This window comes from Furipterus horrens, unplaced genomic scaffold (genome assembly GCF_987537825.1).
Source record: "Furipterus horrens unplaced genomic scaffold, mFurHor1.1.pri manual_scaffold_4, whole genome shotgun sequence".
Lineage (NCBI taxonomy): Eukaryota > Metazoa > Chordata > Mammalia > Chiroptera > Furipteridae > Furipterus > Furipterus horrens.
In genome coordinates, this window is record NW_028327174.1 from 202,116,964 (window position 1) to 202,131,829 (window position 14,866).

The following is a 14,866-nucleotide window of genomic DNA, read 5'->3' on the forward strand; positions in this document are numbered from 1 at the left end:
TCCCGGGTCAGCTACCGAGCCCGTCCTGTCGCCCCGCTTCTCTCGGCCCCTCCTCCCTCTTGTCCTTCCCTCACGCCCCCTGGGACCGCAGTCCTTCTGCTCCCTCCGCGCAGGGACTCGTGTTGGAAAGGACACGATCGGTGATACAAAGTTCTACAAGCTGACTTTTCTTCCTGAAGGCAAGAGTTAGTTAACTGGGTCAGCTGTCTGGCTTCCCTCGGTTCCTTTCTGTGTGAGAGTGCGCGGTAATCCCCGGCTGGACTTCGGGCTGGGGCAGTGGTTTTCAGCCTGTTCTGGTGATTTTCTAACTATTTTAGTGATTGGTTTATGGCACACACAAACCAATTACCAAAATGTGCGGCACACCAAAACATACATTTTGTGCCAGTCTGACAGAGGAGAAGGTGCCATTTGGATGCACACACACCTGGTGGCTGTCGCTGTGTTTGCTGTTGGCGTGTTTTGCGGTCGGACCGCCCAGGGGAGAGGCGCGCAGGGCCCGACAGAGCGGCCGGGTGTGGCACGCTTGGCACACTTGCAGTGACCAGGGGACGGTCCCGTGGCCAGAGGACGCTGGGTCTCAGCTCCTCGTCCCTCCTACCGCCCCCGCACACACAAAGCCGTGTTCCTGATGCGCCAAACTCCCGCTGAGGCTGAGCCGGCCGCGCTGCAGTCACAGTCAGGAGGGAAAGGCACACTCTGCCCTCTGTTCGTTTTACAGACGGGGCGGTGCGAGCAGCAAGGCAGGTGAGGGGGGCCTCTGCACGGCAAGCCCGTCACGCCCGGCTCCGCAGCCGGTGACAGAGGCGTCCTGTGCTCGTCGTCCTCTGGGTGTCGGTGGCGTCGGGCACGCGGGGGCCTGCAGGGCATCCCCAGAGCCTGGGCCGCCCCGCACGAACGGAGCCCGCGGAGACTGGTTTCAGCTTAGCGGTCCGTGGCAGGGCCCGTCGGCCGCTGTGCGCAGAGTTTGAGACCGCGTCCTGGGTTTCGGTTACTACCCTTCAGCCGGCCCGGCCTGGCGCTGTTGGCATTTCCGGAGTTGAGGGCTTCGTGTCTGCTAACATACATGACTGGTCAGACCGTCAGAGCACAGGAAACTCGGATGCCCTCGGACTGAATGGCACCGAAGTCGGGGTACGGAACCAGGGGCCCCCGGTGCTGAGCGCAGCGGCACCTGCTCTCCCTGCCGCAGCAGGCGATGCAGCGGACTGAGCGCCTCCCTGGGCACAGGTCAGTGTCGGGCGTGGGTAGTCTGTGAGGACAAGGCTGTTTCTGAAAACTGCGTGAAATGAGCAGATTTAACTGGGGAAGCGACTGTCAAGATGTCCTGTGAAGAGGGCCATCCTTTCGGAAAGTGGTCGTTTCTCCCCCGTCCTGGTCCGGTCGGTGACTTGGCCTTTCCTACCCTGCGTTTTCCTGGAGCTTTCACTGCGCTGGCGGGGACACTCACGTGCAGTCTGAGGCCCCAGTCGGGCGTTCTTAGGGCAGTGCTGTGGGGGTTCCCAGCATGGCGGCCCTTAGTCCGTCCCAGGCCTGGGGGGCGGAGGGGGCGCGCAGTCTGAGAGCCGCGGTGCGGGCGGCCCCGCGGCGGGACTGAGAGCGGGCGGGCGGGAGGAGTCCGTTTCAGAGGCGTAAGTGGTGGGTGCGCTTCTAAGGTGCAAAGCTGCTCGCTGCGCCGGCACGAAAGCCGCTGCTCTCACGGGCAGGTCCTGCAAGGGGGTCACACGGGACGGTGGGGAGGCCGTGGGGCTTTGAGCCAGCGCCACTTCGAGGTTTTACACTTGCCCAACGCACGATGGGGCTGGGGTGTGTGCTTTCGGTTTCGGTACTGACGCAGAATTAAATGCAAAAATCAGTTGTCTTTTTCCACTTGGACTCAGATTTGGACTTTAATGTATGAAAGGAGAGTGACTGTCAAACTTGTTTATACAAAAATAAGTGCGTAGAGAAATAAGCCTGCGTTGTGTATACTGATATTTTATGTTTACCCAATGCCTGTGCTAATCTTTGAGCTCAGCTTTGAATTTTTGTATGTTTACATGACATTTTTTGAAATAAAAATAGGCATCTAGAAACTTAAGTTTAAAAAAAATGACATGGTTTTTCCATTTTTGCCCTCTGACTCAATAGTGTATTAAGATGTTTCGTGTTTAAATGATACATTTAAGAGTAAGAGCCCATTTGGCTTGGAAGGCGCCACCCTCGCACGTGTGTGCCTGGTGCCCGGTCCTAGACTGTAAGCCCAAGGGCAGGGCTGTCCGTCTCGGGCTGGTACCTCCAGCAGCACCCAACGTCACGTGCCTCGCACAGAGCAGGTGCTCACGGCATGTGGGGTCACTCCCTGCCACCTGTGAGGCGAGGCTTCGGTCACTGTTTCCCACGCGTTCAAAACTGCGAAGAACCGACGGCCAGAAGAGGGTCGTCTGGGTTTGAACTGAGCTGTTGGTGTTGAACCAGACCACGCCACGTCCTTAGCGCTACTTAGCCTTCCTTCCCCGAGGGTGACGCACCGGGGTCCTGAGCGTTCATCCGACATTAGGGCAGAGGCTTCTGCGAAAGCTTGGCGTGGGCAGGGTTACAGAGAACACCAAGTGTTGACCTTGGAGGGTATCTGTCAGAGTGTCGCGCCATGCGGCGGCCTTGTTTTAGTTCTCACTAAAGGAGGGGCAGCAGCGCCCTGTTTCTTTGCCAGGTGGGTGGCTGGCCAGCTCCCCGGTTCTGAGAGCCCGCTGGTTTCAGCTGTCTCCCACCCTGGACGCCCCCCGCTCTCGTCGGACTCCAGGCCTCAGAGTCTGACAAGGCTGCTGCGCACTGCCTGGGGCTGGGAGTGGCAGCGCTTCTGCACGCGTGAGCTGCCCTCGGCATGTTGTGTTTCGTGTGCAGAGCCACTGGTGCTGTTATCCTGGCCCATTTTTTATTCACAATAAATAAGTGACAGCATCACTTGTCCGTCGCGTGCATACCTTACCGGGTTCGCACGGCCTGTGGTGAAACAGCGAGGGTACGCCGTGCCCAGGCCTGAGCAGGCGCGGAGCTGTGACCGTGCGAGAAGGGCTATTAGCAGCCACCTTGAAACCAGTCCTGTCTTCCGTGTGTTCCGGAAAGCGCGTGAGGAATGGGGGGAGACAGGCGACAGCCACGGTCATATGCTGACCACGTGTTGTTAACACCAGTGTGCCAGGAGCTGGTGAGGAGGGAAACCAAGTCCTGACTGCAGCCGTTTCTCAGCAATAAACTCAGACCAGTGTCCTGCTGAGAGCGACCGGAAGAGCCAGGCAGACACCACGCAGGGTAAACAGGATGGAAAATACACCGAAACGGACCACAGTAAAACTGCGGAAAGTCAGGACGGAAGGTCTGAGCAGAGGAGCGACGTGTGCCCCTGAAAGGAGCACCCATAGGACGTGAGCTGCCTCGCACTGGGCGCCGTCCGCGTGTGGCAGGAGAGGACAAGCCTGCGATTCTGAGCTCCGCAAGGCGCCCTTGAGAAGGACGCAGACTTCTGCGGACCAGTAAGGGGGGTGGCGGGACAAGGCCTCCCCAAAGACCAGCACTGAAGGACGCGGCGACGGGTGCTGCTGGGGGGTGGGGGTGGGGCGCGCACAGAAGCGGCAGGAGCGCACACTAAGGAGGCAGAGCCGTGGGAAAAGCCGTGACTGCAGAAAACTCAGAGTGAAATAAACATGTGGCCCGCGTCAAGTCTTCCAAGCCCTGCACCGTCCAGAGCAGGTAAAACGACAAACCCAGTGAACCTCTGAGAAGCAGCGTTTCCTCTAGAATAGCCACTGAAAGAATAGCAAGGCGGGGGGTGGGGGTGGGTGACTAGAACATTTAAAAATAATCCAAAGGGAAGAAAGGCGGAAAATGAACATAGAATAGGGTGGGGAAATGAGAAGCAATGGTAAGATAATGGCTTTATACCCAAGCAGGAAAATAATCACGTTAAATGTAAGTAAACATACCCAATTAAAGCAGGCTGTCAGACTGATCTAAAAGCTACCACGCGTGTCACACAGCGGTAAATACAAAACACAAGGGCTTGGACGGCGTTAAAGGGCCCTGGGAACGCGCATCCCCACTTGTCCCGTAGACTTCCCCCGACCTCCGTGCCACCGTATGTTTTCCTCACGCGTGCGCCATGAGCCCTGCAGACGAGGTTACTTTGTTTTGAACAGTCACTCGTCCCCGCTCAGGCTGCCGTGACGGGACGCCATCAGCTGGCGGCTTACACACAGGTGTCTGCCTCACGGTTCTGGAGGCTGGACGTCCGAGGTCAAGGTGCCAGCAAGATGGCTGCCATTCGGGGGCCGCCGCTCCTGGCTCGTAGGTGGCCGCCACATCTGTGTGCTCATGTGACCTCTTCTTCAGCCGGGTGTCTCTTCTTACTACGGCACTACCCCTACAACGAAGGTGCTGCTTTCACTAAAGCAAAGGAGTGCGTGCTGAGTCACCGAGAGCTCTGCGGTGGCCGTCCCCAGCCAGGATTCCCAGCGAGAGTAGCTGCCACGGAACTGGACTTCCTAGCGTGATGCCAGCGCTGCGACGGCAGAGGCCCGGCAGCGGCCCTGACCTAAGAGCAGGAATTTACTGCCCCACCTTTACCGTCGGTCGCCTCCTTTACCATTCCTCAGTGAGGTGACATTCAGTTCAGTGTCCCCACACGAGGGGCTAGCGCCCTGGGACAAGACAGTGACTGGGGACTTCAGCCTTTCCTAGGAGGATACAAACTGCTACCGGTCTCTGCTCCGATGGCCATGGAAGCCGGGCGTTCGCCACCTCAGTGCGCATGCGTCCCCGCCGGGGGCTGGTCTCTTCCGGTGAAGACATCACGTCGGGCAGAGCTGCCGCTGCTGTGACAACTTGATGCCTGGAGTGGCCTGGTCGTCTGTGGGGACCGTCTCACTCTGACACAGCACAGGGGGCAGATGTAGGAGGGGCTGATAAAAAATCGTGAAGAACAAAGCGTCAGAGCGAGCCTGGTACAGAACAGCGGGTGTCACAGGCAGCTCCGTGTAACCACAGACACGTCTGCTGTCCGTGTGTTAACACGAGGAAGGCGCATGACCACTGCGGCCTCATTCCCAACAAACGAGCTCAAGTCCCCCGCAGCACGAACCGCTGGCCGCTGGCGACCTGCCTGCATTCGCTAACTGTACGCGCACAAGGGGGTGTGTTCCCTTGGGCCTCACTCTCCTCCCTCCCACGATGACGTCCAAGGACACTAGTCTTGTGGGACAGGGGGTGGCCCCTACGTGAACATGGGCGAGTGTGTGCCGGGAGGAGGGAGACAGGACTGAAGTGCAGGGAGGCAGCGGCTGAGGCGCGCTGTGTCCGTCCCTTGGAGGGAAGGACAGGCCGCTGCACCTTGGGCCTCCTGCCAAGGGTGAGAGCAAAGGGCGGCCGGCCTGCACCGGGAACACAGCCCTGGCTCGTTCACTGAGACACTCGAGAGGCTGCCAGTTCTGAGGGGGTCCGCAGCAGGTCCAGGCGGTGATACAAGCCATCCTGTCACTTGGGCATGTGACCCAGCAGATCCAGTGGAGCTAGGACGGCATCTGTGTGGATTAGGAGGCTGCGTGGAGTCGCCCAAAGCGCTGAGCAGGTGCGGGACGGGACCCCGGGGTCCCAGGGCACGGCCACGCCTCTGCCACGGAGCATTACTCTCTGAGCGCGGCCCATCCAGGCTTCCTGGGCGCCGATGAACACTGGAGTCCTGGCCACAGGACGTTTTGGTGGCCGCACGGCTGGAGCTGGGCACGGCTGTATCTAGATCCGAGAGGCAACAGCCATGATGACCGGCAGCCTTACTGTGGCACCAAGTCGCTGAAGTTCATGAGTCCAAAAGCCGACGGCGGGAGGAGGGTGGCTCCCGGCGCCATGCCCGTGAACCGCTGCAAGAACAGGCGCTCCCACTGCCACCGCCTGAGCCTTGGGCTTGAGAGTTGCTGCGTCCCCAGGGTGGGGAGTGCTTCCGCCAAGGAACACAGTCCGGCGCCACTGAAGCTAGCCTGGCGCTGGGGGCCCTCGCCCGGGCAGGCCAGCAGGCAAGGACATACATTGTTATGCGGGTGGGGTTCATGGGCCCCGAGATCGCAAGAGCCTCGGGCTCTGACCTACGGCCTGGGAGTGGGAGTGGGCAGTGACGCTGTGTATCCGTTTCACCTGTGGGCCCCTGCGGCGGGTGAGCTCCGAGCCGGGTCTCCGGACCCGCCGTTGGGCTGGCCGCGACCTGCGCCAGCGGCAGAGCTGACTCACTGCGGGCGGCCTCAGGGGTGGACTGCAGCAGAGGCGAGGCCTGCCTCTCACCCTGTGCCCTTCTCCCAGCCCAGCATCAGACAGCTTCTGGACGTGGCGCATTGGCAGCTCACCTGCCCGAGGGCTTCCTCAGGCGCCCCCTGGGTTTGCGTGGTTGCAAGATGGCGGTAGGTGTCCTGGGGGGCCCCAGTGGGATTGCCCCCGGGTGCCCACAGCAGTGTCCTGCCTGTTACCTGGATTGTGTTGGCTTTCTCCCGCCCTTTCCTGTCTCACTGTCCCTGTTCCCACACAGGTTCTTCCTGGGGTCTCCCAGATAAACGATCTGAAGCCACAGCCTTGTCTCGGACCCACTTTGATGGGAACCCAAATAAGCCAAGACCAACCTTACTAACTCACTCAGATGCAAAATCCGGCGCCCATGTTATCAAACTGAACTCATCATGCACTTGAATAAGTAACTTACTGCATAACAGAGCTGTGACACATCGCACCAAAGTGATTTACTCTAGGAATAAACCTGTGCCCTGAAAACATGACGGGGACAGAACGCATGCTGTGTTCTTACCACAATAAAAAGGGGCTACAGGGCAGCGACCCTCTTTGCTCGCACCCACCAGTCCATCCATTCATTCCTTCTCCCCAAACTCTTAACTCGGTTGTTTCTAGTAAATGCCACCTGCAGGTTGTATTGCAGCGAGGATGAGAGCTTCACTCCGAGAAATGCTCCTGTTGTGTGGTCGGGGCTTTAAATCAGTGACCTTTTAGTGAGAACATTTCTAACGCAACAAGATGTCCATGTTTTAAATGGAAGCATGTTCCTTGCCCCTGAACCCTCCTGTGTGCCTCAAACTCAGCTCCCTGGTCACCCTCACCTCCCCCAGGGGGTCTCCCCTGAGCCCCGGCCTCACTCCGGTCCCCGCCCGCCCGTTCCCCTTGGGGCCCCCTGTCGATGGTGTATGGAGTGGCCGGCAGGATCTTTAAGACCACAGACCCGGTCCCGCCTGCCGCCGGGATACGCCTCCAGACCAGCCAGCCCCGCCGCCTGCCGCCACCCTGGTCTGGTGCCCCAGGCGGAGAGGTGCCTGCTGGGAGGGCAGAGGGGTCTGGAGAGACCCAAGCACAGAGCGGGCCTCAGGAAACACGGGAAATCAGGAGGTCTCTCTGACTCTCATTTCTGTCACGTGTGCAGAGTGAGACTCACCAGGGGGCTTGGGCCCGCGTTCCTCTGTGGCATCCCGGGTGCGGGCGCAGTGAGCCCTCCGTAAATGCGGGCACACGTGGGGGGGGGGCGCTGCTGCCTCGCGGGACCTCTCCGTCCTGCAGGCGGCCCCCCCGTTCTCCTTCCAAATCCCTGGGCGGGAGAGCCGAGCGGGCCGCTGGGAGGCGGCAGCAGATGCCATGCGTTCCCCTCAGCTGCAGGAGAGACACCTGCGCTCCCATCAGCTGCAGGAGAGACACCTGTGGCAACGGCGGGGGCGGGTGGGGGAGGGGCCTGTGACGCGACCCCAGGCCAGGGCGGCGACTGGGAGCCCAGCGAGGGGCGTTTGCATTGACCATTTATGACAGGAGGGGCTGAAAATGAACCAAGGACCTACCTGCATGACAACATCGGAACCGTCTGTTCCCTTGCAAGTGAACCACCCCTCGGTGACCTCAGGTACAGCCGCTGCCCTGGACATTACTGAGGTGCTGGTCCTCGGGCCAGCCAGCCCAACCCCCGGAGCGTGGCCGGAACTGGATGCTGATGCCACCGCCAGGGCACCAGAGAGGAAAGCCCGTGCCCGTGGCCCCAGCCGGGCGCCCGAGCTGTGCATGCGGAGCCACAGGGGGACGGGTGCGGTTTGCTCACGGCGCATCGAGTGTCCGAGGCGTGGCCTGCACAAGCTGGAGCGTGTCCGGAGCGTGTTGGGCCCACCCTGGCAGGGCGCACCCAGCGCATCTCAATGGAGTCTACACTGTCCCTGTGCCACATGGCCAGAGCCCAGCCAGCCAACCCCTAGCCCAAGGGGCCCAGACGCCAGGTCCCACGGGAGGCTGCGGGGACGAGCTCACCCCACCCGGACTGCGGGAAGGCAGGGGCCACACTGTCATCCCGTGGAGTTCTGCGTCCTGGCCCCTCTGCTGTGTTGGGCAGGGGCAGTTGGAGACACAGCTGTTGAAGACTTGCTAGAAGCCCCAAGGCGGCCAGACTTCAGGTCCCACAGTGTCCAGGAGTGGACACGAGGGACAGTGGCGCCCTCTTCCACGAGCCTCTGCCCCCCCACCACGGGCAGCCTTCTGCAAGGCAACCCTCGGAGCCCCACCCTCCTCACTGGCCTGAGCGCTGGGGACCGTGGGGGAGGGGCAGGCGCGTGCTCCCTGGGTGCCGGGTCCTAGTCTCCTTCCGCCCACAGCACCTGCTCGGGGCCGCCTGCCGGCAAGGGCTATGGTATTCTCCTTTGATAAGGATCCAAGAGGTTTAGTAACTTGCCCGAGGTCACACAGCAGCATGGGGACCCAGGTTGCTTCGTCCCACAGCCCTTGCTCCTGGCAGGACATCCCTGCCTCACAGTGCTGCACAGAGCGGGGGGCTCAGAGGGCATCCTGCTCTCGGGGCGGGGGAGGGGAGCTAACGGTGGGCCACCCCAGAGAGTAGGTCATCCACAAAGCAAGCATGTCTTTCCTTTGGCTAAGGATTTACATCCAAATGGAGTTTCACTGACAGTTCCAGTAAAGTAAGATCTTGTCCCCTTGTATCTGAAATGACAAGCAAGGGGGAGGGGGAGGCAGGTGACTCCTAAACAGGCCGGGCTGGCTGCCTTCCCGGTTCTGTCTCCTCTAGTCAGCGGGTGCTGGGGACAGCAGGCAGCATTGGTAACCTGGTCTGTGACTGGGACCCCTCCTGGGACCTGCTGGGCTCCGAGGAGGCCAAATGGGCAGGAGTCCCTTCCCAGGGGACTTTCCGGGTAGACGGCCTCGTCCTGCGGGGGCTGGGAAGAAATCGGGTATGGGCGAGCCAGGTCTGCCATGGAGTCTCTGGAGGGGGTACCAGTGCCTGAGTAGGGCAGGCAGGAGGGCGCGGACCGTGCTGCCCGGCAGAGGTGACCGGCAGGCCCAGGACTCCCCCTGCCTGTGGATGGGGCAGAAGCAGGCGGCAAGCCCAGGAGCCTGGCCGAGTGCACAGCAGTGGCCACTGGCATGGCCACCCCACAGCAGGAGCGAGGGGCAGGTCTCTGCTGGAGGGCTTGTGGGCCACCCCAGGCTACCAGGGGCTTGGGCCGGCAGGCCGGGAGTTCCCAGGCCCCACGGACAGAGCACGCCAGAGCCCCGGGTTCAGGTCCAACCATGGAGCCGAGCGACCTTAGGCCAGTCACTTCCGCTCTGCAGCCACACTGTCCTCTCTGTCAATGGAGGGACCACCCAGCCATCTTCCTATTGGGGAAGGGGGACTCCTGAAAGAGGATCCCGGGCTCCGTTAGCCTGGGCGCCGTGGGCTCTGCAGGCCCCAGAGGAGCGTTTCCGGGGGCGTGAGGCCGGCTTGCTACGGGGTTCTAGCAGGCCTTGAGAAACAGCTGTGTCCAGACCCGCCTGCCCAGGAGGCGGGCCCTAGCAGCACGGGGCCATCCACACGGAAATCCGCGAGAACGGAGTAAAACCGAGAGCCAGCTCCTCAGTCGCACCTGCAGCTGCTGGCGGCCGTTCTGGACGGGGCAGGGGGCACGTGCCCTTGTTCCGGAGAGTTCTGCCGAACCACAGTGCTCTAGAGACGCTGGGGTCTTAGAACTGCGTCTGAGGGGTGGCTGCATGCCAGGCTCTGCGTGGAGAGCCTTCCCTACCCCAGCTCCCACGGCAGCCTGGGAAGCAGGTCCCAGCGACACCCCCATCCTGGTGGGGAAAGGGGAGGCTCGGGGCCGGTGACCTTCCCACACATGGGGGCGTCAGTGCTGGGGCCCTAGTGCATCCCGGCTCTGACCCGCTCCCCACCCTGCTTCACAGCCCCCCTGGGCTTTGCCCGTCCTGTGCTCCCAGACCCCCAAACGAGGCCACCTCCTCTTCAGGACACGTAAGACTGTGCCCTGCACTCTTTATTGGCTTGGCTGAGGTTCCAGAAGGTGGGGGGCGGGTAACTCCTCCCTGGGGACGCTCCTGGCTGCACACCCATCAGAGGGCTTTACCGGGCAGCGGACGGATGACCCCGCTCTCTATGTATTCGAAGACCGTGTACGGGTCCTGGTCCCCGTTGACGGTGATGGCCTGCTTGTAGAACTCCTCCAGCTCAGCGGAATTCTTGTAGAACAGGTCCATTTTGAACTTGACCTGCTCTTCAGCATCCCTGGGGTTCTGCAGGAGACGGGCCTGGATCTCCATGGTGGGAGGTGGCTTGTACATGAGGTGGTACCTGCGGAGAGCAGGGGGAGCAGATGACCCAGATGGCCGGGGAGAAAGGGGCCCTCTGTGCTCCCGCGGCCCGCGTCAGTCGCCAGCAGCAGCAGCAGCGCCCGGCGCCCGTTCGCGGTGCGCCTGCTGTGTGCATAGGCCCGGCTGGCGCAGGGGCTCCAGGCCCCGGGACGCGGCCCGTGCGCGGGCGGAGCGGGGCGGCACAGGGAGCCCGGAGCCCGTCCTCGCCCTGCCTCCCTCCCTCCCTCCTTCCACACACGCTTAGGAAGCATCTGCTCTGTCCGGCACTGTATCTGCTAGTGACAACAAGGGACAAGCAGGGCAGACACTGATGCTACATTTACGGAGCTTACGGTGACGTGGGGGAGGGGACGCTGTAACAACACACGGGCGTGGGTTGGACAGGGCGTGCCGCAGACGGTCCCTGCTGGGAGAGACCCCAGGGCAACACGGGGCCCTCACACTTGATGTGAGTCAGCAAAGGACTGTCCCCTGGCAGCCAGAAGGAGAAAAGAGACAGGGCCGATAGTTCAGAAAATCCTGGTATTACCTTCCTGCCCCTCCTCACTCCATTCTTGGAGTAGTCCTGGTCACCGAGAAACGTGGCCCTGGTTGCCCAGAAACGTGGCCCTGGAAATGTGGCCCTGGTCACCGAGAAACGTGGCCCTGGTTACCAAGAAATGTGGCCCTGGTTACTAAGACATGTGGCCCTGGTTACTGAGAAACGTGGCCCTGGTTACTGAGACATGTGGCCCTGGTTACTGAAAAACGTGGCCCTGGTTGCCCAGAAACGTGGCTCTGGTTACCGAGAAATGTGGCCCTGGAAATGTGGCCCTGGTTACCCAGAAACGTGGCCCTGGTTGCCCAGAAACGTGGCCCTGGCTACCAGGGAGGATGGAAGCTTTTTACTCGTTTGTGACTGCAGGGACTTTAAATAGCATGTCAACACGAACGCAGTGACTGTACTTGGTCAGACTGCATAATAACACCCAGCATTCACCCTCTGTGACCATGGGAAGGCCCACAGGTTCCCGCGGCAGGGGTGGGGGTGTAGTGTCACTGTGAGAGCCAAGGCTGAGGGACGCACACACAGGTGACACAGGCTGGGGCCAGAGCTGCCGCCCAGACAGCGCAGCGGACGTCACTACCATTGCTATGGGGCCTCAGACATCTGTTTCCTGGTTCCTTGTTCAGGCAAAGAGGGTCGATGGATGCTGCCCAGGGGAGCTGGTTGGACGAACCCCCTTTCTAGAGCCTCCTGGGAGCAGTCACCTGGCTGTCCCTAGAGCAGCCCGGCTCAGGCATCGGCCAGACAGACAGAGAGGGAGGTCCCCAGGGGCGCCTGGCCCCGGCAGCCCTCAGGTGGCCGGCCTCCAGGAGCCTGGCACTGACCTTTCTCCGGTGACAGGGTCAGTTCTTCTCAGGGTCAGCCGCTCGATGACAGAATCTAGCGGCACGTTCAGGAAGAACACCCTGCGGGGACAGAACAAACTCACGGTCAGCTGAAGGAACCCCGGGCCACCGAGACAAGGGTCGGCGCGCACCTCTGAAAGGGGGTGCTGCCTCGGGGGCCATCTGCGCGGGCTTGGGGGCGAAGCTCTCGAGGGCACCGGGGAAGGACGCAGGCAGCGGCACTCTTTCTTGATAGAAAACCTGAGGAGAGGCGTTCTCAGTCGGGTGTGGTTTTACCCCGAGAAGACATGGGGAATCAATATGTGGGGACATTTTTGGTTGGTTGTCACAGCTGGGGAGGGGGTGCTACCGGCATCTCGTGGGTACAGTGCACTGGGTGCACCCCCCCTCCCCCAGAAAGAACAGCCCAGCCCAGTGTCGCCAGCCCCGGCTGACAGAGACGGGGCCGTGTGAGCGTGTGCGGGGCGGGTGGGGGGGCACGGGCGTGAAGGCTGAGTGTTCCTGGCTCCGGCCCCCACACCTGGCCCCAGCCCTGCCTTCTAATGTTAAAGCATCTAGGTCTGGCCCTGGCTGTGTGGCTCCCGGTCAGGGCTGTGGGCCATGTCCCCAGGTGGGGGTGTCCAAGCGGCAACCACACATTGATGTTTCTTTCCCTCTCTTTCTCCCGCCTTTCCCTTCTCTCTAAAAATAAAGATCGTAAAAAAAAAAAATCTAGGTTTGTTGATTAAAGTAACTTCTGGAATATTCCATCGCTCACTTACTGTATTGAATGCACACACACATTACACACATTTGGGGGTGTGCCTGCTGTGAGCCAGGCACTGTAGCAGGCCCCGTGTACGGAGCTGACATGCAACATTTAATGGAGTCGTCATCGCTGGCATCCAGGTTGGACGATGGGTGTGTGCAGCTCCCACTGGGGACAGCAAGCCCTCCCTGCGCACCCACAGACTGTTCGTCTCACCTTCAAGTAGGCACCCCCAGGCGAGAAGCCCCTCTGAGCGTAAGAAAACGCACATGAATGAGACGTCCCCTCCCCCCTGCACGGCAGCCCCCCGCGGCGCACACGCCTTGGCTCCCTGAGCGCAGAGGCCCCAAGCTGCCGCCCAGGGGTGTTGCGTGGGCTGCCAAGAGGCCAGGCTCCAGTGGGTCCAATTGGACATGGGTCCCCTGTTGGGCCCCGGTGCCACCTGCGGGGGCCCAGGACACGTGAGGAGCGGATGGGGGGACCCGGGGCGTGCAGGCTGGCAGCCGAGCCAAGCCCCCTGCTTCGTGCTGGCTTCTGCCACCTCAGCCAGGACTCTGCTCGCTGGTCGAGCTGCGAACTCTCCTGAAACGCCAGGGCCGGAAGGGACCGGAGGCTCGGCTCCCCGTTTCCAGGAACCTGGGGCGCCCCGGCCTTCGGATGCTGACACCCCGCCTCGTACGGCCCGGCCGGCGTCTGAACCAGGCACCTGCGGGTCCCCCGACCCATGGAAACAGACCGGACGGTGGGCTGCTTGTGCTTCCGGGGGAGGACGGGGTCGTGCCTCTCATCAGAGTCTGAGAGGGTGCCCGTTCTTAAACATGGTTGTCACTGGTCTGGGGACAGAGGTCGCGGCCACGGCAGACTGTGGGGAGGCGCAGCCGGGGCTGCCCCAGATGCTGCGCGCTGCCCCCGCCCTCGCTGCTCCCCTCTGCCCACAGGCTCCCCCTGATCCCTCCTCGCCCCAGGACTGAGGGCTGGGCCTGAGGGAGGCCCGGATGTGGCCCAGATGTGGCGCATCGGCGTGCCAGCTCCTCCCGGCCACAGCGGGGTCAGGATGCAGGCTGCCTGCCACCGGCTTGCCGGGGAGAAAGGACTTCGCTCTTGCTGGGGCTGTGAGGCTGGAGGGTACGGGAGCTGGGGCGGCCGGGGCCTGCACTCAGCCAGCCTGCTGAGAACGAAGCCACCCCGCGAAAAGAGAGGTGCTAAGAGTTACCACGTGGGGCCCTGGGCCAAGCGTGCCGGAAGCCACTGGCCCCTCAAGGCTTTCCTGCCCTGAAAGCATAAGCCTCTCCTCCTGCTGACACCGACCTAAGCTGTGCTTCCTGCAGCTGCTCTTGAAGGGCTGCGACTACACCCAGTCTCTCCAAAGCCAGTGCCTTCTTGGAAGTGTGTGAGCTTTAAAAGAATGCGAGTCCCCGAGCCAAACGCGCTCTCCTTGCAGGCCAGCTGCTCCGCGGCCTCTCTCCTCCCTCTCGCTCTTCGGCCCAGGCTCGTGGCTGAGGTTTGCTTCGGCCCTGCTGCCAGGAAGCCCCTCGCTGGGGCTGGAGGGAAGCTGCAGCCGCTGCCGCCCCCGTCCACGGAGCGGGCGCCATGGTTTCCCCATCAGGGGGGTGGGGGGGCAGGAGCCACGAAAACCCACTTCTTCCCTGCACATGTCCTCAATAATGACTTCCGTGCACAATGTGCCACAAAAGAACAGCCACCAAATAAGACACGCAAGACGGGAGCATGTGAACCCGGGAGGCAGAGGTGACACAGGCTTTTGTCCCTTCCACTCTGGGCGCGCGGGGCCCCCGAGCAGGCTGCCGGCTGACGCACTGACCCGGATGCCAGCAGAAAGGAAGCCAGTTCCCAATCCCCTGGAACAGAGGCTGCTTTGTAAACAAGCCGCACTGGAAGATTTTAACCCAATGTATCAAGACCACTCGTCAGTATTCGAGGGAGCGGCCCCTGAAAGGCTGGGAAGGTCAGAAGCACAAGGACACCACACTGCTCCTTGAGACATGTCGCTGGGGAAGCATCCCTGGGCGGGGGGCTTCTGATCGGGAGGCCCAGGGCCACGGGGCTGCCGCT

The 14,866-nt window shown here is 61.7% G+C and overlaps 1 protein-coding gene across 1 annotated transcript in view; it reads right to left on the reverse strand.

Annotated features, from left to right (window-relative positions):
- Window positions 1-10,282: 10,282 nt before the first annotated feature.
- The window catches only part of AK8 (adenylate kinase 8), an 80,906-nt gene continuing 76,322 nt past the window's right edge, over window positions 10,283-14,866 (reverse strand). The window contains exons 12-13 of the mRNA XM_090274936.1: window positions 12,025-12,105; window positions 10,283-10,633 (exon numbers count right to left, since the gene is read on the reverse strand). Of these exons, the coding sequence (XP_090131062.1) occupies window positions 10,396-10,633; window positions 12,025-12,105 (319 nt within the window). The 3' untranslated portion in view covers window positions 10,283-10,395. The remainder of the gene's footprint in view (window positions 10,634-12,024; window positions 12,106-14,866) is intronic.